Source organism: Oncorhynchus keta, chromosome 8 (assembly GCF_023373465.1).
Source record: "Oncorhynchus keta strain PuntledgeMale-10-30-2019 chromosome 8, Oket_V2, whole genome shotgun sequence".
NCBI classification, from domain to species: Eukaryota; Metazoa; Chordata; class Actinopteri; order Salmoniformes; family Salmonidae; genus Oncorhynchus; species Oncorhynchus keta.
In genome coordinates this window covers 17,878,203-17,901,018 of record NC_068428.1, presented here as the reverse complement: position 1 = coordinate 17,901,018, position 22,816 = coordinate 17,878,203, and the positions used below count along the sequence as shown (strand labels likewise).

At 48.7% G+C, this 22,816-nt stretch overlaps 2 protein-coding genes across 27 annotated transcripts in view; one reads left to right on the top strand and one right to left on the bottom strand.

Annotated features, from left to right (window-relative positions):
- LOC118387195 (endothelin-1-like) overlaps window positions 1–22,816 on the top strand; it is a 308,791-nt gene that overhangs the window by 34,806 nt on the left and 251,169 nt on the right. The window lies entirely within an intron of this gene.
- LOC118386916 (adhesion G-protein coupled receptor G6-like) overlaps window positions 1–22,816 on the bottom strand; it is a 64,808-nt gene that overhangs the window by 8,977 nt on the left and 33,015 nt on the right. For 9 of the 24 annotated variants that reach the window (XM_052523636.1, XM_052523639.1, XM_052523638.1 and 6 more), the window contains 18 exons: window positions 21,442–21,510; window positions 20,999–21,076; window positions 20,801–20,863; window positions 18,831–18,908; window positions 13,847–13,935; window positions 13,696–13,748; window positions 13,520–13,567; window positions 11,473–11,615; window positions 11,074–11,185; window positions 10,857–10,945; window positions 10,403–10,604; window positions 9,987–10,152; window positions 9,162–9,302; window positions 8,721–8,837; window positions 7,739–7,784; window positions 6,981–7,087; window positions 6,661–6,788; window positions 6,204–6,472 (listed from right to left, as the gene is read on the bottom strand). In XM_052523636.1, the coding sequence (XP_052379596.1) occupies window positions 6,204–6,472; window positions 6,661–6,788; window positions 6,981–7,087; window positions 7,739–7,784; window positions 8,721–8,837; window positions 9,162–9,302; window positions 9,987–10,152; window positions 10,403–10,604; window positions 10,857–10,945; window positions 11,074–11,185; window positions 11,473–11,615; window positions 13,520–13,567; window positions 13,696–13,748; window positions 13,847–13,935; window positions 18,831–18,908; window positions 20,801–20,863; window positions 20,999–21,076; window positions 21,442–21,510 (1,998 nt within the window). Of the gene's footprint in view, window positions 1–6,203; window positions 6,473–6,660; window positions 6,789–6,980; window positions 7,088–7,738; window positions 7,785–8,720; window positions 8,838–9,161; window positions 9,303–9,986; window positions 10,153–10,402; window positions 10,605–10,856; window positions 10,946–11,073; window positions 11,186–11,472; window positions 11,616–13,519; window positions 13,568–13,695; window positions 13,749–13,846; window positions 13,936–18,830; window positions 18,909–20,800; window positions 20,864–20,998; window positions 21,077–21,441; window positions 21,511–22,057; window positions 22,124–22,816 lie in introns of all 24 variants that reach the window. The other 15 variants (XM_052523644.1, XM_052523646.1, XM_035774910.2 and 12 more) reach the window with 3 other exon arrangements.

Here is a 22,816-nt window from a genome sequence, read left to right as displayed (position 1 = left end):
GATGTGGCATTTGGGGTGGGCTTGGTGTGGGATGTGGCATTTGGGGTGGGCTTGGTGTGGGATGTGGCATTTGGGGTGGGCTTGGTGTGGGATTTGGCATTTGGGGTGGGCTTGGTGTGGGATTTGGCATTTGGGGTGGGCTTGGTGTGGGATTTGGCATTTGGGGTGGGCTTGGTGTGGGATGTGGCATTTGGGGTGGGCTTGGTGTGGGATGTGGCATTTGGGGTGGGCTTGGTGTGGGATTTGGCATTTGGGGTGGGCTTGGTGTGGGATTTGGCATTTGGGGTGGGCTTGATGTGGGATGTGGCATTTGGCATTTGGGGTGGGCTTGGTGTGGGATGTGGCATTTGGGGTGGGCTTGGGATGTGCATTTGGGGTGGGCTTGGTGTTTGGCATTTGGGGTGGGCTTGGTGTGGGATGTGGCATTTGGGGTGGGCTTGGTGTGGGATGTGGCATTTGGGGTGGGCTTGGTGTGGGATGTGGCATTTGGGGTGGGCTTGGTGTGGGATGTGGCATTTGGGATGGGCTTGGTGTGGGGGATGTGGTGGCATTTGGGGGGTGGGCTTGGTGTGGGATGTGGCATTTGGGGTGGGCTTGGTGTGGGATGTGGCATTTGGGGTGGGCTTGGTGTGGGATGTGGCATTTGGGGTGGGCTTGGTGTGGGATGTGGATGTGGCATTTGGGGTGGGCTTGGTGTGGGATGTGGCATTTGGGGTGGGCTTGGTGTGGGATTTGGCATTTGGGGTGGGCTTGGTGTGGGGGATTTTTGGCATTTGGGGTGGGCTTGGTGTGGGATGTGGCATTTGGGGTGGGCTTGGTGTGGGATTTGGCATTTGGGGTGGGCTTGGTGTGGGATTTGGCATTTGGGGTGGGCTTGGTGTGGGATGTGGCATTTGGGGTGGGCTTGGTGTGGGATGTGGCATTTGGGGTGGGCTTGGTGTGGGATGTGGCATTTGGGGTGGGCTTGGTGTGGGATGTGGCATTTTGGGGTGGGCTTGGTGTGGGATGTGGCATTTGGGGTGGGCTTGGTGTGGGATGTGGTATTTGGGGTGGGCTTGGTGTGGGATGTGGCATTTGGGGTGGGCTTGGTGTGGGATGTGGCATTTGGGGTGGGCTTGGTGTGGGATGTGGCATTTGGGGTGGGCTTGGTGTGGGATGTGGCATTTGGGGTGGGCTTGGTGTGGGATGTGGCATTTGGGGTGGGCTTGGTGTGGGATGTGGCATTTGGGGTGGGCTTGGTGTGGGATGTGGCATTTGGGGTGGGCTTGGTGTGGGATGTGGCATTTGGGGTGGGCTTGGTGTGGGATGTGGCATTTGGGGTGGGGTCTTGGTGTGGGATGTGGCATTTGGGGTGGGCTTGGTGTGGGATGTGGCATTTGGGGTGGGCTTGGTGTGGGATGTGGCATTTGGGGTGGGCTTGGTGTGGGATGTGGTATTTGGGGTGGGCTTGGTGTGGGATGTGGCATTTGGGGTGGGCTTGGTGCATTTGGGGGATGTGGGATTTGGGGTGGGCTTGGTGTGGGATGTGGCATTTGGGGTGGGCTTGGTGTGGGATGTGGCATTTGGGGTGGGCTTGGTGTGGGATGGATGTGGCTTGGTGTGGGATGGCATTTGGGGTGGGCTTGGTGTGGGATGTGGCATTTGGGGTGGGCTTGGTGTGGGGGGATGTGGGATGTGGCATTTGGGGTGGGCTTGGTGTGGGATGTGGCATTTGGGGTGGGCTTGGTGTGGGATGTGGTATTTGGGGTGGGCTTGGTGTGGGATGTGGCATTTGGGGTGGGCTTGGTGTGGGATTTGGCATTTGGGGTGGGCTTGGTGTGGGATGTGGCATTTGGGGTGGGCTTGGTGTGGGATGTGGGTGGCATTTGGGGTGGGCTTGGTGTGGGATGTGGTATTTGGGGTGGGCTTGGTGTAGGATGTGGTATTTGGGGTGGGCTTGGTGTGGGATGTGGCATTTGGGGTGGGCTTGGTGTGGGATGTGGTATTTGGGGTGGGCTTGGTGTGGGATGTGGCATTTATTTGGTGTGGGATTTGGTATTTGGGGTGGGCTTGGTGTGGGTGGCATTTGGGGTGTGGTATTTGGGGGTGGGCTTGGTGTGGGATGTGGCATTTGGGGTGGGCTTGGTGTGGGATGTGGCATTTGGGGTGGGCTTGGTGTGGGATGTGGTATTTGGGGTGGGCTTGGTGTGGGATGTGGTATTTGGGGTGGGCTTGGTGTGGGATGTGGTATTTGATTTGGGTGGGCTTGGTGTGGGATGTGGCATTTGGGGTGGGCTTGGTGTGGGATTTGGCATTTGGGGTGGGCTTGGTGTGGGATGTGGTATTTGGGGTGGGCTTGGTGTGGGATGTGGTATTTGGGGGTGGGCTTGGTGTGGGATGTGGTATTTGGGGTGGGCTTGTGTGTGGCAGGATGTGGTATTTGGGGTGGGCTTGGTGTGGGATGTGGCATTTGGGGTGGGCTTGGTGTGGGATTTGGCATTTGGGGTGGGCTTGGTGTGGGATTTGGCATTTGGGGTGGGCTTGGTGTGGGATTTGGCATTTGGGGTGGGCTTGGTGTGGGATTTGGCATTTGGGGTGGGCTTGGTGTGGGATGTGGCATTTGGGGTGGGCTTGGTGTGGGATTTGGCATTTGGGGTGGGCTTGGTGTGGGATGTGGCATTTGGGGTGGGCTTGGTGTGGGATGTGGCATTTGGGGTGGGCTTGGTGTGGGATGTGGCATTTGGGGTGGCTTGGTGTGGGATGTGGCATTTGGGGTGGGCTTGGTGTGGGATGTGGCATTTGGGATGGGTGGGCTTGGTGTGGGGATGTGGTATTTGGGGTGGGCTTGGTGTGGGATGTGGCATTTGGGGTGGGCTTGGTGTGGGATGTGGCATTTGGGGTGGGCTTGGTGTGGGATGTGGCATTTGGGGTGGGCTTGGTGTGGGATGCATTTGGGGTGGCATTTGGGGTGGGCTTGGTGTGGGATGTGGTATTTGGATGTGGCATTTGGGGTGGGCTTGGTGTGGGATGTGGCATTTGGGGTGGGCTTGGTGTGGGATGTGGCATTTGGGGTGGGCTTGGTGTGGGATGTGGCATTTGGGGTGGGCTTGGTGTGGGATGTGGCATTTGGGGTGGGCTTGGTGTGGGATGTGGTATTTGGGGTGGGCTTGGTGTGGGATGTGGTATTTGGGGTGGGCTTGGTGTGGGATGTGGTATTTGGGGTGGGCTTGGTATGGGATGTGGTATTTGGTGTGGGATTTGGTATTTGGGGTGGGCTTGGTGTGGGATGTGGTATTTGGGGTGGGCTTGGTGTGGGATGTGGTATTTGGGGTGGGCTTGGTGTGGGATGTGGTATTTGGGGTGGGCTTGGTGTAGGATGTGGTATTTGGGGTGGGCTTGGTGTGGGATGTGGTATTTGGGGTGGGCTTGGTGTGGGATGTGGTATTTGGGGTGGGCTTGGTGTGGGATGTGGTATTTGGTGTGGGATTTGGTATTTGGGGTGGGCTTGGTGTGGGGTGTGGTATTTGGGGTGGGCTTGGTGTGGGATGTGGCATTTGGGGTGGGCTTGGTGTGGGATGTGGCATTTGGGGTGGGCTTGGTGTGGGATGTGGCATTTGGGGTGGGCTTGGTGTGGGATGTGGTATTTGGGGTGGGCTTGGTGTGGGATGTGGCATTTGGGGTGGGCTTGGTGTGGGATTTGGCATTTGGGGTGGGCTTGGTGTGGGATTTGGCATTTGGGGTGGGCTTGGTGTGGGATTTGGCATTTGGGGTGGGCTTGGTGTGGGATGTGGCATTTGGGGTGGGCTTGGTGTGGGATTTGGCATTTGGGGTGGGCTTGGTGTGGGATTTGGCATTTGGGGTGGGCTTGGTGTGGGATGTGGCATTTGGGGTGGGCTTGGTGTGGGATGTGGCATTTGGGGTGGGCTTGGTGTGGGATGTGGCATTTGGGGTGGGCTTGGTGTGGGATGTGGCATTTGGGGTGGGCTTGGTGTGGGATGTGGCATTTGGGGTGGGCTTGGTGTGGGATGTGGCATTTGGGGTGGGCTTGGTGTGGGATGTGGCATTTGGGGTGGGCTTGGTGTGGGATTTGGGGGCATTTGGGGTGGCTTGGTGTGGGATGTGGCATTTGGGGTGGGCTTGGTGTGGGATGTGGCATTTGGGGTGGGCTTGGTGTGGGGATGTGGTATTTGGGGTGGGCTTGGTGTGGGATGTGGCATTTGGGGTGGGCTTGGTGTGGGATGTGGCATTTGGGGTGGGCTTGGTGTGGGATGTGGTATTTGGGGTGGGCTTGGTGTGGGATGTGGCATTTGGGGTGGGCTTGGTGTGGGATGTGGTATTTGGGGTGGGCTTGGTGTGGGATGTGGCATTTGGGGTGGGCTTGGTGTGGGATGTGGCATTTGGGGTGGGCTTGGTGTGGGATGTGGCATTTGGGGTGGGCTTGGTGTGGGATGTGGCATTTGGGGTGGGCTTGGTGTGGGATGTGGTATTTGGGGTGGGCTTGGTGTGGGATGTGGTATTTGGGGTGGGCTTGGTGTGGGATGTGGTATTTGGGGTGGGCTTGGTGTGGGATGTGGCATTTGGGGTGGGCTTGGTGTGGGATTTGGCATTTGGGGTGGGCTTGGTGTGGGATGTGGTATTTGGGGTGGGCTTGGTGTGGGATGTGGTATTTGGGGTGGGCTTGGTGTGGGATGCGGTATTTGGGGTGGGCTTGGTGTAGGATGTGGTATTTGGGTGGGCTTGGTGTGGGATGTGGTATTTGGGGTGGGCTTGGTGTGGGGGATGTGGTATTTGGGGTGGGCTTGGTGGGATGGGATGTGGTATTTGGTGTGGGATTTGGCATTTGGGGTGGCATTTGGGGTGGGCTTGGTGTGGGGTGTGGTATTTGGGGTGGGCTTGGTGTGGGATGTGGCATTTGGGGTGGGCTTGGTGTGGGATGTGGCATTTGGGGTGGGCTTGGTGTGGGGGATGTGGGCATTTGGGGTGGGCTTGGTGTGGGATGTGGCATTTGGGGTGGGCTTGGTGTGGGATGTGGCATTTGGGGTGGGCTTGGTGTGGGATGTGGCATTTGGGGTGGGCTTGGTGTTGGATGTGGCATTTGGGGTGGGCTTGGTGTGGGATGTGGCATTTGGGGTGGGCTTGGTGTGGGATGTGGCATTTGGGGTGGGCTTGTGTGTGGGATTTTGGCATTTGGGGTGGGCTTGGTGTGGGATTTGGCATTTGGGGTGGGCTTGATGTGGGATGTGGCATTTGGGGGGTGGGCTTGGTGTGGGATGTGGCATTTGGGGTGGGCTTGGTGTGGGATTTGGCATTTGGGGTGGGCTTGGTGTGGGATGTGGCATTTGGGATGTGGGGGTGGGCTTGGTGTGGGATGTGGCATTTGGGGTGGGCTTGGTGTGGGATGTGGCATTTGGGGTGGGCTTGGTGTGGGATGTGGTATTTGGGGTGGGCTTGGTGTGGGATGTGGATTTGGGGTGGGCTTTTGAGATGTGGTATTTGGAGGTGGGCTTGGTGTGGGATGTGGTATTTGGGGTGGGCTTGGTGTGGGATGTGGTATTTGGGGTGGGCTTGGTGTGGGATGTGGTATTTGGGGTGGGCTTGGTGTGGGATGTGGTATTTGGGGTGGGCTTGGTGTGGGATGTGGTATTTGGGGTGGGCTTGGTGTGGAGGTTAGTGGATGGCTTTGACCATTTATTTGGATTCTTAATTATTGTTAAAAATAGGTTTGATCCTTTTTGGATATTGGGTACTACATTTATTGAATAGTAGATGAATCCTATAAATTGAAATGACCAATCTGGGTTCAATTGTCTTTCAACAAAATAATGTTTCAGGAATTATAATCTTATCTGTTTCTAACTATAGAATCCGTTTCAGAACAATCTGAGATGGTGGGTATTGAAATCCTCTTTCTTGTGCTTTTTGAGGTGGAAATACTCATTTTTGATTCGATGTTTTTTTAATTAATTAAGCTATTTTCAATAATACATTACCAAAGTTACCATAGATTGCCATAGATGACCTGTTAATTAAAAACATTTGAGACAGTTCTGGTCACTTTGGCAAATTACCGGTAGTTTTGCATTCCTAGGTACAAACTAAGTTTGAAATTCAGTGTATAGCGAGAATAATGCATACCATGCATTTGCATTTTAATAGGAATTTGGTCTATGCCATAGCCAGCATACTGCATAGTAATTTGTTTATCCAACTTTAGTGCCACTTACCCCAGCCGACGATGCAGAACTTGAGAATGTACCTCCGGATGTAGGTGTTGAAAACTTTGACCAGGGCGATGTACATGTGGATGGACTCAAGGCCCATCCAGGTGAAGGATGTGAGCAGGAAGAAGTGGAGGAAGACGGCCACAGCCACACACAGGCCCTCCATTTCGAAGGAGGCCAGCCAGCCATCCAATAGGAACACCATGTTGAGGAAGAGCAGTGACGTGCTCAGGTTCATCAGAATCTTGGACGGGTAGTCACGACGCAACTTCCTGTAGAGAGGACAGACACTGAACAACACTGTCTGACTACTACAGTTCTGGTTGTCTTTCTTTTAATATCATGGTCAATGACTAGGATCAATAGTCCACCTGACGTAGACAGGAATAATTCACAAGACTAGTTCTAGGAGTATTTCCTGATCACATGTTGGAGTTGTCCAAAATGGTAATATACTCACTCAAAGGCGATATAAGTCAGAAGCGTTACGGCAGAGAAGATGGCCGATATGCCACATCCGATGTAGGTGATGAAGGTAAGAATCTTGGTGTTTTTCTCATCAATCTGTGCAGCAGATCCAGAGATATCCTTCACAGAGTATACAGAAAGTAAAAGTATTCACCAAACAAGCAAGTCAAGTTCGACTTGCAAGCTATACTTCCAAGTTATACTGTAAGATTCATACTATACAAGGACAAACGGCTGGTTTAAATGAATCAGAGAGTCACAATTATAAGGGGAAAGAGTCTCCAACTGGTTTAATGTGAACACAAGTCTTACCATTAGAATGCCAAAGTGTGTGAGATGGTCACAGAGGCAGATAGTCTTGTTTCCATTGGACATGGGACTAACCCTGCAGCCTTTACTGTTCCAGCCACCTGAGTCATCTTGTGGAGACAAAGACAAACTCTCTAGTATATTCTACAATTGTAAGGCTTTAACTTAAATTGAGATTGACATACTCTTGAGTGTAGAAAACATTGTGCTCTTTCCATGGCATAGACTGACCAGGTGAATCTAGGTGAAAGCTATGATCTCTTACTGATGTCACTTGTTAAATCCACTTCAATCAGTGTAGATGAAGGGGAGGAGACAGGTTAATGAAGGATTTTTAAGCCTTGAGACAATTGAGACATGGATTGTGTATGTGTGCCATTCAGAGGGTGAATGGGCAAGACAAAATATTTAATTGCCTTTCAATGAGTTATGGTAGTAGGTGCCAGGCGCACCAGTTTCTGTCAAGAACTGCAACACTGATGGGTTTTTCACGCTCAACATTTTTCAGGTTGTATCAAGAATGGTCCACCACCCAAAGGACATCCAGCCAACTTGACACAACTGTGGGAAGCATTGGAGTCAACATGGGCCAGCACCCCTGTGGAATGCTTTCAACACTTTGTAGAGTCCATGCCCCAACGAATTGAGGCTGTTCTGAGGGCAAAAGTGGGTGCAACTCAATATCAGGAACGTGTTCTTAATGTTTTGTACACTCTGTATATATTTCAACAAGCAAAATATTTGTTTTTTTCCCGACTTACTTTTCATGGTAAAATCCCAGAACATGCAGGTTGGCTTTGGCTTTGGCTGAAAGACACAATCACTGTGTGATTACAGGTTACAGGTGTTAATTTGTACTGTACTTACGACTTCAACTGTTGAACTACCATCCGGCATCAACAATCATCAACTGAGTGGTTACAGACTAAATGTTTTTACCTAAGTGGAATGAGAAAAGAAGGAGAGCGAGGACAAAAAGTTTTAAAAAACAGGGGGACCCGGAGGGAAGCAAAGAGAGGAGAAAGGAACAGATTATAGGAAGTTCATTTCCAAAATGCCATTTTTTCACGTGTTTTTTCATCCAAATGATTGCTTATGGGTACCTTTATGCGTGTGCAAAGTATTACTGTTCTCAGATGTATATTTCCTAGATTTTAAATGTGTATGAATTTATATTTTAAAATTCTAAACGTTATATATATCCATTGTTTAGCTGGAATGGGATATTCGTATCCTGTATATTTGACCTTGATATGTGGTTACCCCACATAGCTTTCTTAAGATGAATGCACTTAACTCGCTCTGGATAAGAGCATCTGCTAAAATGACAAATGTCAAATGTAAATGTTTTGCATACAGCTTTCATATTACTGTATCGAAATGGTTTAAATATTGATGTCAAAAATGTATTTGCACAGCTCTTTATTAAAACATGCAGTTATTTGTTACATTTGACTGTGCAAAGCCTAGCAGTACTACTCATTTCTCTGAGAGTGAGGCGGATATGTAGCATTTTTCCACCCAAAATATGATTTGCCATCAAGTGATAGGTTTTAAACAAATAAGTTACATATGCCATTAAACAACCCCATGCCATGATTAGCTAGTGAAAAACCACCAATGTTTTTAAGAATTTATTTTAAACAATAAAAGCTCATTTACCAACATTTTCTGAAAATGGATGTATCATTTTGGAATGAACCTCTTCATATAGAGGTGAGAGGAGGAGGGCGGGTAGACTACCTGGTAATTCAGGTGTACTATCTCAATCTCCACGGGATCCTGCAGGTTACTGATGGAGTAATTGCCCACACTGCTGGCCACGACATAGCTGTTAAGAGACATCCCGTCCTGTTTGTCCTGAGAATGATCAATAGAAAAGTTTGATTTTGAAATATAAATACATAACACTGAAAACTATAGATGCACATACCAGGCATACGAATCACCATGCGTTAGTAGGAAACAGGAAAATAAATCACAACACGCCAAGCAGACACACCAGATGTGTTGAATTGCATCAGAAAGAGCTATAAACCTGAAAATATCACTCAAATCTATAGATTCACATACCAGACACATGAGTCACCATCCATGAAAAGGATGTGTGAGAAAAGAAAAACATACTGTTATATGCTGAAAAGACACTAAATCAGATACATTCCACCAAAAAGAGGTATAAACCTGGAATAGTCCTATCTTGCTGAAGAACATGAAGTTAATCCTGGAGATGGCAGCGGTCTCAGCGTCGGTTAGGTTTTTGAGCAAAGTAGCTGGCAGTGTGACCTGAGCCAGGGGATTCAGCTGATTAGACTCAAAGTCAATCTGGTGGGAGAGAAGTTAGTTAGACCATTGACTTTGCCATTAACAATTTGAATTTGATTATTCAACGTAGACAGAGGTATGCTGATTATTATGCTGATTATATCATGAGTCCCCTGCTGTATCATCTGGAGGTCACTCCCAAACCTCCGTGGTGGACAGGTGGCTTATGACTAAAGCGTGCCCATTCTGCTGGCACAGCATTGACACGTATGGCAGGGGCATAGGGTAAAACACATGAAACCGAGCGAGAGGGAAGGCTGTGGTGGACTTGACGCTAGTCAGCTGCATCATGTTCGCTTCACTCTACGATCCTTGCAGAATGATAGATGACAGGACTCCCACTCTGTCCATGTGTGTCACAAGGTTGCGAGTGTGTTGTGGGTACAGAAAACATTCTTAACGACTTAAACAAATAGACATCCTGCCATTTTTGTTAAATGGACTCAACGGGCCTGATGGGTTGTGAGTTTACCTTTAACACACAACTAGAGTTTCCACGGGAAGGCTTTCCTGGAAGCCTATGGAAGCCCTGCTATGGAAGCCCTGCCTGACTATGGAAGCCCTGCCTAATTATGAACAGTCCCTGCATATATAGTACCACACTGCCCAGTACAGTACAGTGCAGCAGATAACACTGATTTCTGTATAACTCTTCTGTATAACACTGACCCTAACTGTCCGTACCTGGAGGTCTGTGGTGTTGGGCTGTATGAAGGCACTGAAGGAGGTCCCGTTGAACTTGCCATGGTTTAGTGTTGAGATGCCCAGAGCCAGATTTTTAGAGGTGATGCTCACTGAAGGCCCATCAAACTCTAACTTCTGAACCAGCTCATCCACTGTCTTCAATGTCCTACACGCACATAGAGAGTTATCATACTAATGGACTGGATAGTGACTTTCACTAGGGTCTCACAGTGCTTTACTTTGGTACAAAGAGACCACACAAAGTCAACATACAGTACATCTACCTGGGAGATATAGTCATAACTCATTTATGCTTACTCTCAGCATGCTGGACACAGTAAGAGGTGGGTTCTGAGGAGAGGAGAGACCACGGCAGTGGGAGCAGACAGGGGGAAGATGAGGAGAAGGTATCTTACCTCTCTGAGGCTACAGCCAGGGCTGACACAGAGCTGGTCATCACGTTGGAGATGATGTTCAATACGGTGGTGGCCAGAGTGGTGTTGATCTTGGCCACGTTGACCAGCTCCTTCACTTTGCCCACCACCTTGAACACCTCGTCTGTGGAGAGCTCGTTGTTGGTGATGTCAGCAAGCTGGTCGGCAACTTCAGCAGCGTTCTCTGTTTGGGGAAAGTTAGGCACAACTAGATGAAGGCTGTCAATAGATAATCATTATTAGTTGTCTGCTGACTGTCCACTCTCTGCCATGGTGAGGCTGTAAACACGTTTTATCTCTAAAACTGCATCTCAGTGGGCACCTCTGTCCCTCTATCGTGTTGAGATCAAATATATCTCAAGTATTCATTCTTGCAGCTGTTTTGATTCTATCTGCCTTGGAATCATTAATGTGATTTAAGATGTCGGTGGCCTACCTGCTGAAACATTGATGGAATCGATATCAGTGCAATTACTGATGTCTGGGGCGCCCCAAAACGCTGTGTAATTCAGGGGGCTGATCACACTGGGGACAAATCAGATCTAGTATTTTAAGATTGATCCAAGATGAATTACCTCAAACAAGTTCATGCATACAATGTCAGCATATCAATAGTTTGACATAGTTTGATGTAGTGAATGTGTCAGTCTCACCATGTTCTGGATGCAGTCTGGTCTTTGTTGGGGAAACAGGGGACATACTGAGTGACCGTTGGTCTGCTCTCTGGCCAGATATAATGGAGGGGAGTTTCCTCTGGGCAGTTCTCTGAATGAGAGAGAGAAAACCGTGCAACTTAAAAATGTTAACACCGCACATCAGCAATATATTCATTTCCAATGACTACAAGAGGAAGATGGGAAGCTTTAGAGGCATTCACATTTCAAACCTAATCGAATTAGGAGGTGCTTAGAATCCGTGGTGCGACTGTGCACCGTAAATTATTACTTTTTCTCTGGGCTGTGGGAGTGTCATGTTTTTCCACAGTCACTTTCTGCAGTAATAAGAGAGGCATTGAAGTGATTAAAGCAGGTCTGGGTGAGATCATGTCCTACCGACAGACTGCACGTTGACAGTTTCTAGCTCCAGTCCATTGCCAATGTTAGGGCTGCTTCCCACCATCCTGGTGGAGATGGCTACTTCTTCCAGGGTCACATTGGTGCTGGTCTGATAGACCAGCAGGGCCTGGCAAGTGAATCTGGAGGGGGAAGAGGATGAGGGAGAGGATGAGGGAGTAGGAAGAGGAGGAGGGATGGGGAAGAAGGAACAGGAGGAGGGAAGGACGAGGAGGAGGGGTGGGGAAGAGGAGGGGGAGGAGGAGGGGTGGGGAAAAAGGAAGAGGAGGAGTGTGGGGGAAGAGGAGGGGGAGGAAGGGTGGGGAAGAAGAAAGAGGGGTGGGGACAAAGGAAGAGGAGGAGGGGTGGGGAAGAAGGAAGAGGGGTGGGGAAGAAGGAAGAGGGGTGGGGAAGAAGGAAGAGGAGGAGGGGGGAGAAGGAAGAGGAGGAGTGGGGAGGAAGAGGAGGAGGAGTGGGGAAGAAGGAAGAGGGGTGGGGAAGAAGGAACAGGAGGAAGGGTGGGGAAGAAGGAAGAGGGGTGGGGAAGAAGGAAGAGGAGGAGGGGGAGAAGGAAGAGGAGGAGTGTGGGGGAAAAGGAAGAGGAGGAGTGGTGGGGAACAGGAGGGGGAGGAGGAGGGGTGGGGAAGAAGGAAGATGAGGATGGAAGGAAGAGGAGGAAGGGTGGGGAAAAAGGAAGAGGAGGAGTGTGGGGGAAGAGGCGGGGGAGGAAGGGTGGGGAAGAAGAAAGAGGGGTGGGGACAAAGGAAGAGGAGGAGGGGTGGGGAAGAAGGAAGAGGAGGAGTGTGGGGGAAGAGGAGGGGGAGGAAGGGTGGGGAAGAAGAAAGAGGGGTGGGGACAAAGGAAGAGGAGGAGGGGTGGGGAAGAAGGAAGAGGGGTGGGGAAGAAGGAAGAGGAGGAGGGGGGAGAAGGAAGAGGAGGAGTGTGGAGGAAGAGGAGGAGGGGTGGGGAAGAAGGAAGAGTGGTGGGGAAGAAGGAAGAGGAGGAAGGGTGGGGAAGAAGGAAGAGGGGTGGGGAAGAAGGAAGAGGAGGAGGGGGAGAAGGAAGAGGAGGAGTGTGGGGGAGAAGGAAGAGGAGGAGTGGTGGGGAACAGGAGGGGAGGAGGAGGGGTGGGGAAGAAGGAAGATGAGGATGGAAGGAAGAGGAGGAAGGGTGGGGAAGAAGGAAGAGGAGGAGTGTGGGGGAAGAGGCGGGGGAGGAAGGGTGGGGAAGAAGAAAGAGGGGTGGGGACAAAGGAAGAGGAGGAGGGGTGGGGAAGAAGGAAGAGGGGTGGGGATGAAGGAAGAGGAGGAGGGGTGGGGGAAAGGAAGAGGGGTGGGGAAGAAGGAAGAGGAGGAGGGGTGGGGGGAAAGGAAGAGGGGTGGGGTAGAAGGAAGAGGAGGAGGGTGGGGAAGAGGAAGAGGAGGAGGGGTGGGGAAGAAGGAAGAGGGGTGGGGATGAAGAAAGAGGAGGCGGGGTGGGGGGAAAGGAAGAGGGGTGGGGAAGAAGGAAGAGGGGTGGGGATGAAGGAAGAGGAGGAGGGGTGGGGGGAAAGGAAGAGGGGTGGGGAAGAAGAAAGAGGGGTGGGGAAGAAGAAAGAGGGGTGGGGAAGAAGGAAGGTGGGTGGGGTAGAAGGAATTGGAGGAGGGGTGGGAAAGACGGAAGAGGAGGAGGGATGGGAAAGAAGGAAGAGGGGTGGGGAAGAAGGAAGAGGAGGAGGAGGGAGGGAGGAGTGGGGAAGAAGGAGGAGGAGGAGGAGGGAGGGGGTGGAGAAGAAGGAGGAGGGGGGGGGGGGGAAATGGAAGAGGGGGGGAGAGGAGGAGGGGTGGGAAAGAAGGAAGAGGAGGAGGGGTGGGGAAGAAGGAAGAGGGGTGGGGAAGAAGGAAGAGGAGGAGGGGTGGAGAAGGACGAGGAGGAGTAGCAGGAGACTTAACACACATGGAAAGGCAGGCCTAATGAATTACTATAATTTTTTCACGTCACGTGACGTGGTCAGGAAAAACTCTGATCCTTACCTACTACAGTATACCATAGTAAAAATTGGCCTTACTTTTTACTGGCACTCCTCTTAAGTTGTGAGTCACTGTTAGGCTGGATTCTGGAAACAAGATCAACAAATTAGGGTGGACATTATTATTGACCTGTAATGTAACTCTAAAGAATAATACATTGAATGGACATGGAGGTAGGTGCATCTTATGATGGTACAAATATCTAATTGCTTACCTGAAATTATCGACATAGACCACATGTGTCCAGTTTTGGAATGTTTGATTGAGCTGTTAATGAATCAGTAAATCAGTCAATTCAGTGAGTTCATCTGGTATTCTACCCATGCTTTGATCCAAGATGAATTGAACATGACAACAAGCCTTACCCATTGTGCAACAGTTTTCTCAACATCAGACTCTGTTAGTTTGGCCTCCTTGTCATTGACAACAAAGGAGATCCTGTAGAAAAGACCCTCTGCAATTGAAAAGTAGAAAAAAACAATCTATATTTGACACAGGTAATTTACAACACTTAATGGAACATTTGTCTGTGCTGCATAGCAGGAGTGCAGGGGTTGAGACATAATTTAGTAATTTAAAATCCAATTTCATATGACAAATGATGTTGAAAGGCTGCTACTCCACAGATAAAACATGTGGGGGGAGTGTTTTGTCAGGAAAAGGATCAATTAAAATACTCTGTTATCATCCTAGATGACACTTATCAAAATGGAACTAATGGCCATAGTGCATTGTATAACTGATGTGTATTCACGGGCCAAATGGGTGATTGTAAATGAGAGTATATCAGTGGAGGCTGCTGAGGGGACGACGGCTCATAATAATGGCTGGAACATAGCAAATGGAATGGCATCAGATGGAATGGAAACCAAACCTTATTCCGCTCCAGACATTATCACGGGACCTCCCTCCCCAATTAAGGTGCCAGCAACCTCCTGTGGAACATATACTGTGTGGTACATCACTCTGTTTGTGTTGGTGGTCTGCTGCTATGCCTCACAGCCACCACAAGATGGCTCCCAAGCCTCTCCTGTTGTTAGTGCTGAACTAGCTACAGTACGATGCTGTTTCTACTCCATGCCAAGACTGTTCTTAAGAGACTCCAGTGATTGCCGATCAGGAAGGAAGGCCACCTCAGAATGTTTTGAAGTATCCAAAATGTATGTGGTTTATCTTTGTTGATCAAGGGCGTTCTTTTCCTTTGATTTGTTATAGTATAGCAATAACATATTACATTTAGATGAGCAGTTATTGGCACTAAAATCAAATGATAACAGCATTGGAAGTCTCCCAAGAAACAGGAATGGTTGAAAACTTAAAATCACAAGAGAGCTGCGCCCCATGAGGGACGCCCCATCAGCCGAGCAGAGGCCACTATAGAGCTTAATGATTGGTAAACTACAGTACACGCCTATGTTAATGTTCTACGCCCCATCCAAAATCACAACACAACCTCAATCATCATCCTCCTCCAACAGGGCACCCCATTTTCACCAGATTAGATTTCCCCCTATCAACATACCACCACTACAACAGTAGCATTCAAAGCAGAGATTGGGTGGTCGAGAGGCTCTCTATCTTTTTGTTTCTACATCTACGTTGTTATTGCAAAACATACTGTTCCCGGTTGAAAGTCCACACAGACATGATAAATGAAAGCGCGCTTTACATTGGCATGGGGCAATAACAGGGGTGCCCGTGGTGCCAGCTGAGGTCCGTGGGGTGGCGTGTGTGGTGGACACTGTGCCACTGCCTGCATTCACCCCTCTATGTGGAGTGGTAAGAGTCAAGTAGGGGTCCTTTGTGGCTACAAAAGACTGCTCATCCATGCCAATGACGGCTAGTGGATTGGGGGGTGTCTGTGTCTCGGTCTCTCGGTCTGTGTTGGTGTTCTGATTCACAGTCACATTGTTGCCAGGGCCCATACTGCTTACTGACGTGCTTGCAGCAGTGGAGGGTGTGTGATCGATGAGGGCTGGTCCATGTTTACCACCCTGTGTGTCCTCACTGTGGTTGGCCCTCCAGGGGACTGATAAAGGGCCAGCCCCAGCAAGGTAAGTGTTTAGGGCCATAGGAGGCTGGCTGTTGGAGGTAGAGGTGGACTGGATATTTGGGAAAACAGTTGGCTGTTTGTTGGCAGTGGTGAGTTGTATGTTTGAGGCAGAAGGGGGGGGGGTATTTCTGGTAACAGCGGTGGGCTGTATAATTGCAGCTCTAATGGTGGGGTTACTGGAGGCAGAAGCAGTGAGCTGTGTGTCTGGGGCAGCGGGTGATACGGTGCTCTCTCTGCTCTCTCCATGCCAGGCCAGCGTTCTGTCAGTTCCAGCAGGCTGAGTGGGCTTTGATTGGCTGCCAATGAGTGTGGAGGATTGTTGGAATGCAGTCGTTGATCGGGTGGGCAGTGAGGCGCCAGCTCCCGAATCAGCCATGTTGGCTGCTCTGGCAGACAATGTCCCACTCAGAGGGGGGATATGGGTGGGAAGGGGAGTCGGGGTAGGGGCGGGGAGCAGCCTCTCCTCTCTAATACGAGGAGGGTTTGTTGTCATCGGTCTGTGGAATAAGAGAGCTTCAGAAGCGTCTGGCATGAGCTGGTCTGCCCTGGAGGTCATGGTGGAGAGCGGCTCAGACACTGGGGTGTGTGTGTCTGTGTGAATCACAATGCCAATACCACTGACCGGCCGTTTCCAGCCTAATTCATGCATGTAAGCATGCCGCTTGGGTTCATGAGTAACAACACTGTCATATTCTGAAGCTGTGCTGCTGATGAGTGGCGTTGGCAGAGCCAGAGGACGAGAGGGGGCTAGCAGGGAGGAGTAGAGGTGGAGGCTGGCCTGGGAGAGATATTCAGATCCATCATCATTGATGTGTGAGGTCCCACGGTGTCCAAGTTGGGATACAGATGGCTCGCTCTGCGTGCTGGGGCAGAAGAGCGAGATCAGTGATGGAGAGGAGGCCGAGCCACTTATGGGTGACATGTGGACTTCTTCTCCTTCCTGTCGAGCCGAGTGTCTCTCCATCCCATCTGCACTTTCCCATTCAGTAACCGTGTTGATATTAAGCTGCTCTGGCAAGTCTGTCACAGACAGGAGGTCAGAGCTGAGAGAGACCAAGCTGAACGTGGTGCGCAATGCATCCCTCCACTCCTGTCTGCTTGGGGAGATTGTATTAGGAGGTGAGGACTGAGAGAAAGTCCATTCGTCCGTCACGGTGGCTGGGAGTAGGGCCTGGTGGTGTAGTTGCTCTGTGATAGGAGTGACAGATAGATGGGATGTACGTGAAAAACCTCTCAGGTTAGAACTGAGTGGATTAAAGCCCTCCTGCCCCTCCGAGCTGCCCAAAACACTGTCTGACACACTGCTCATATACGACGATGGTTCCAGAGCCAGAGGTGAATATAAACTGATCCACTCACTCTGGCTACCTGACTCAGAGGCAATACTCTCACTGGGAACCATACCGTCCACAGGATGAGAGTTAGTCAAGGAGGAACTTAATTGATTCCTCAAAGAGGGTAAAACTAGGTCGCGGTGGTGTTTTTCAGAGGAAGAGAGGTATGTTTTCTCAAGGACGGGTGTCAGAGCTGTAGCGGCATCAATATGGACTGACAGAGACAGTGGACGGGGTCTTGTGCCCTCCCGCATTAATTCATGTCTTTGAACCTCCATGGGAGGGAGCGATGTCTCTGTCTCAGTGGCGGCTGGCCTGACGTGTCTTGAATGACTAACATCACTTTGTTCCATACTGTGAACGGAAGAGGGGGAGAACGCAGGATGGGGAGCGGTGGGGAGAGGTATGGTCGGAGTGGTGGGGAGGGAGTTAGGGGCCTGTATCTCTGTGATCACAGCTGTCCATAGGCTATCTGGCATGGCAGACGTGGTAGGTATGGATATGAGACTGGGTGTGGGTGTGTAGTCTTTAGGTATAGAGACCTCCACTGTGGGGCCATTGTCAGTGGTAATCCCGACCCTCTCAGAGAAACAGAGCTTAGCTACTGTTAATAATGAGGGAGACTGTGTGGCGATGTTTGAGAGGGACTGAGTGGTTCTCTCTGCTGTTTGCTCACTGAAGCCGCTGCCGGGCCGGGCCTGATCCGTTTGCACACCTGTCCTCTCCGGAGTCGTGCTGAAAGGAGGGATTTGAGCCCAGCTGCTGTGTGCTGCCACCAACACTCCCTGCTCCCCGGTCCTAGCCTCTCTCCCAGCCTCTGTCAGCGCGCCTCCTGCCAACGCCTCCTGGGGCAGACTGGGCTCTGATTGATTGTGTAAATGTTCCCCTCCTCCCATGGCGGTAACAGGGTCGCTCACAGTCACACGGCCTGGGCCCTCAGTACTGACTCCAGTCCCAGCGTGGGAAAGGTTCTGTGGGCCGGAGGCGGCCAGAGCCAGGCCTTCATCCAGGGAGTAGGACGAGTCATATTGGAAAAGGCTAAAGGGGTCATCCCCTAGGTCCAGGTCGTAAATGAATGGCTCAGAGCCTGATGTGTACTCCTCCAGGGGCTCAGTCCAGTTCACAGTGCTGCTGTTGCTGTTCTCTCTGCTGGGACTCAATGGGATCCAGTGGGGGGGAGCCATGGGCTTATTCTTCTTACGGTTGCTGAGTGATGCTGACGCCACTGCTGGGAATGACTCTACGTCCTCCGCATCGCTACTGTTCCCAACATCCACCGGTCGCCATGGGAACAACCCCTGGGGACTGGTCACAGCCCTGGATACGGCATGTGTTTTCCTGGCCACAGGCGCCGTTGTTGTTGTAGTCACCTTGGGCCTGAGGGATATATTTGTTGCTGGTACAGGATGAGGCTTGGTTAGATAGAGGATGGGTCTGACTGGGAGGCGGGTAACAGAGGCCTCAGGTTTCTTCCTCACGGGCCAGATGAGTGGGGTGGAGATGTAGCCCAGGGAGGTTTTAGAGCTGCGGGGGCCAGGCAGGACGTGAGGCCTGGTGTGGGGTGTGGTGGTGGTGGAGGAGGTCACTGGACGGGGCGTGAGCCGGAGCACAGACCACAGATACGCCGCTCTCTCCTTCTCTGTGGCGCCTCAGTCCAGTCAATATAAAAACGGAGGGGTCAAAGCAGGTTACATGTTTGAAATACAGACTGATTTTAGAAACAGGGTCTTCTAGCTTATACTGTAGCTGAATAAACAAATACAAAACATGGAAGAATACAGTACTTACAGCAGTCAACCAGGCCTTCCCTGATATTGTTAACATCATCTTGGTTGAGAATAGGATAGAGTGGGAGGGAGAGGGAAGCAGACAGGTGGAAGCAGGCTGAGAGAGAGAACAGGAAGCTGCAGAGTCTCATTACAAACAAGACAAGGACAAGCTTAGTGAGTGTGTGTGTCTTACCTAGCTTAATGATGTTAGTGGACATGACAGTAGGAGACATGTTAGTCGAGGACGGTGGGGGAGTAGTGGCTTCAGACACTGTTAGCAAGAGTGACAATACAACTAAGTCAGCAAGGAGAGCATCTCAAGATGTCCCATGTGTACGTACGTCTTACCCAGCTGAGCAGAATTTTTGCAATGTTAGAAGACATGCCAGTAGAAGAAACCAACAATAATGTAAAAACTTCAACTACTGAAAAAGTGGAAGATAATGTGTGATTAATCATGTTTCTTTTTTTGAAGATGTGTACAGTAATAAATCATAAGCCTTTCTGAAATACGTAAAGGGACATTTAAAAAAATGTTCAACTTCATATTCATCATCTCATCACCACCCCGACGTCAACATATGTGTAAATGGTTCACTTCTATGTTTTGTAGTAAGAACGATAGAGGAAGATAATTGTTTCCAATTACATCACTGGTGTGCATCAGGCGATTTTAACCAATTACGAGTAGGAATCGCCTACTAATTGGTTGACAGTGGTGTAAAGTACTTAAGTAAAAATACTTGAAAGTACTACTTAAGTCGTTTTTTGGGGTATCTGTACTTTACTATTTATATTTTTTACTCCACTACATTCCTGAAGAAAATAATGTACTTTTTACTCCTTACATTTTCCCTGACACCCAAAAGTACTCGTTACATTTTGAATGCTAAGCAGTACAGGAAAATAGTCTAATTCACGCACTTATTAACCAAACATCCCTGGTCATCCCGACTGCCTCTCATCTGGCATACTCACGAAACACAAACTGTGCCCCTGGCTATCCATAAATGTAAAAAACAAGAAAATTGTGTCATCTGGTTTGCTTAATATAAGGAATTAAAAATGATTTACACATTTATTTTTGATAGTAAAAGTACATTTAAAACCAAATACTTTTAGACGTTTACTCAAGTAGAATTTTACTGGGTGACTTTCCCTTTTACTTGAGACATTTTCTTTTAAGGTATCTTTACTTTTACTTGAATAAAGAAAACTGGGTACTATTTCCACCACTGTTGGTTGATGATGTCATTGGAAACAGTTATCTTTCTCTATCTTTTTTCCTACTAAACATAGAAATGCACCATTTTCACATAAAGTGCCTTGCGAAAGTATTCGGCCCCCTTGAACTTTGCGACCTTTTGCCACATTTCAGGCTTCAAACATAAAGATATAAACTGTATTTTTTTGTGAAGAATCAACAACAAGTGGGACACAATCATGAAGTGGAACGACATTTATTGGATATTTCAAACTTTTTTAACAAATCAAAAACTGAAAAATTGGGCGTGCAAAATTATTCAGCCCCTTTACTTTCAGTGCAGCAAACTCTCTCCAGAAGTTCAGTGAGGATCTCTGAATGATCCAATGTTGACCTAAATGACTAATGATGATAAATACAATCCACCTGTGTGTAATCAAGTCTCCGTATAAATGCACCTGCACTGTGATAGTCTCAGAGGTCCGTTAAAAGCGCAGAGAGCATCATGAAGAACAAGGAACACACCAGGCAGGTCCGAGATACTGTTGTGAAGAAGTTTAAAGCCGGATTTGGATACAAAAAGATTTCCCAAGCTTTAACCATCCCAGTTTAACCAATACAGTTTTATATCTTTATGTTTGAAACCTGAAATGTGGCAAAAGGTCGCAAAGTTCAAGGGGGCCGAATACTTTCGCAGGGCACTGTATGTTGATGTTGGGGTGGTGCTGGAGTTGATGAATATGAAGTTGAAAGTTGTGAACCTTTAAACACTTACTAAACCCTTTTATCGGGTAGCCTACCTTGGATATTTTAGTAATTCTATAGTTGTATCATAGATGCAAAACTTTGAAAAATGGACTCTCAATGTCCTACACTTTGAGATATGTTTGCCAAATGTGTTTGAAAGTTACAGTGACAAATGCTAATTGTACTGAACAAAGACAGCAGGTGTGTCTTACCCGGGGTAGTGGTGATGTTAGCTGGGGTGTTAGTAGTAGGGGATAATGGGGGAGTAGTCGTTACTGTTAGCAAGAGAAAAGGGACAGAACATTTTTATTCAAAATGAAGAATAACACATTTGAGAAAAAAGTATATGGAATTCTCCCTAGTCATTCCTTAATCAATAACAGGCAAAAGAGAAAAGTGGGGTGTCTTACCATGCACTGTGTTGTTAGTGGTAGGCAAGTTAGTTGTAGCTGGGTTTGAAACAATGGTTGTAGCAGAAGCTGTCAGTGCTGGTAGAACATGGGGGGTGCAAAATGGTTACCCCAAAAAATGGAAGGTAAATAACGGCAAAACACATGATACAGAGCTACAATAGGTGGCTACTATAGGTGTTTCAAAAATAGAAGCCTTATCAAGAACCACTTAGACACTATTCACTACTGAGTCCATTGTTTAAAGCAAGCTACATGAGCAAACATACCATACTCCCATTGAGAAGCCATGACAATTGCTTCTCAGCCTAATCCATCTGGAAAGTTCCAAGCTGGTCATTGATGGAACTGCTTTCAAACCCATTCCCCACACATAAAGAAAAATGCCACCAGCAGATTTTTCCATGAGTACAAAAGAAGAGAAAAACAAAAACACATCTTACCATTGGTTGTGCTGTAGAATAGAGTTGTGTTAGTAGCGGCTGCTGCAGATGGGATAATGGTTTGAGTAACTGGTGACAAGGACAGCAAATGTGAACTAAATGGTTTGAAAGAGTGAAATGAACACACACAAACAATAAGCAATGCTCTAGAGTATGCATGGGGTTAATATGGGTCAACACGTTGCCATGCAATTTTCAATTATAAGACGCAAATGGAAAAAACAACAAACAACATCACTGGCAAGATCTCTCATCTCTACCTTTTCTCCTGAAGGTAAATGACAATGCAGTGACTGCCAAATGTCATGTGATCAGACTGAACTACGTAGACATATATGAAGGTATCAAATTGAAGCATTCAGAAAAATGATATTTGCACTATAACGATAATCAGATCAAATTGTCATCAACTGAGATCAGATCCATTGCTACAGATACCTTACCAGTGGTTGTGCTGGGTAATGTCGGCACATTAGATGTAGATGCAGGAGTGGTCGTGGTGGTAGTGGTTTGAACTAGTGACATTTACAGCACAAGTCAGCAAAAATAAGGTATAATAACACAGTGGTTAAATAATGAAGGGAAATAATGTTGCGAACTGAAGATGGCACCTTACCAGTTGATGAGCTGGTAGTTAGAGGCATGCTAGTAGTGGTAGCAGATGAAGTGGTAGCAGAGAGAACTGGTGAAAAGGATGGACAGCAGACACAGTACGAGATGAGATGAGTAAAGGAAGGTGAAGTATTGAGAGCTGAGGTTGAGATCATGGAGCTATGAATTGGCCATGAAGCATCCACATCTGATCAACTATCAGGACAGTTACACATTTGACTGTCAAATTAACCAGTGTACTCCTTTTTGGATAGGGGCATAGCTACAGTGAGTTAAATCAATGTTGTTCCTCCATACAATTGATACTATGCCAATAGTGGCTCCAAACATCAAATGGAAACCCAGGACCTTGTTTGCTTTACTTCAAGGAAGGGTCAGATATGAGAGAGATGGAGATCAAATATCTTCTGCCGCAAAACTATTAGCTAGTACAGTATCAGAGGCATGGTGTTTACCTACTGTATGGCCTCCAAACCACCAAACGGCCAATTAACTCATCAAACGGCTGTTTTTCATTTTTTTCATCAAACATGTCTTATTACGAGGCTTCCCACAGTATGGAATCCCACATGCTAAAACTGGTGGCTGCTTTTCAGAAATCTTTATTTTATTTGGGCTGGGAAATTAACTATATTGTAGAAACTAATCAAGTGTTGCAGATGCGCCTCTGGCGGGTTTAATCAAATAACAAATATGTTTTATTAACTCATTTTCTTAGGTTAGGTAGAAGTTTCAGTGGAGGCACCTCCATGCCGCCAACAGT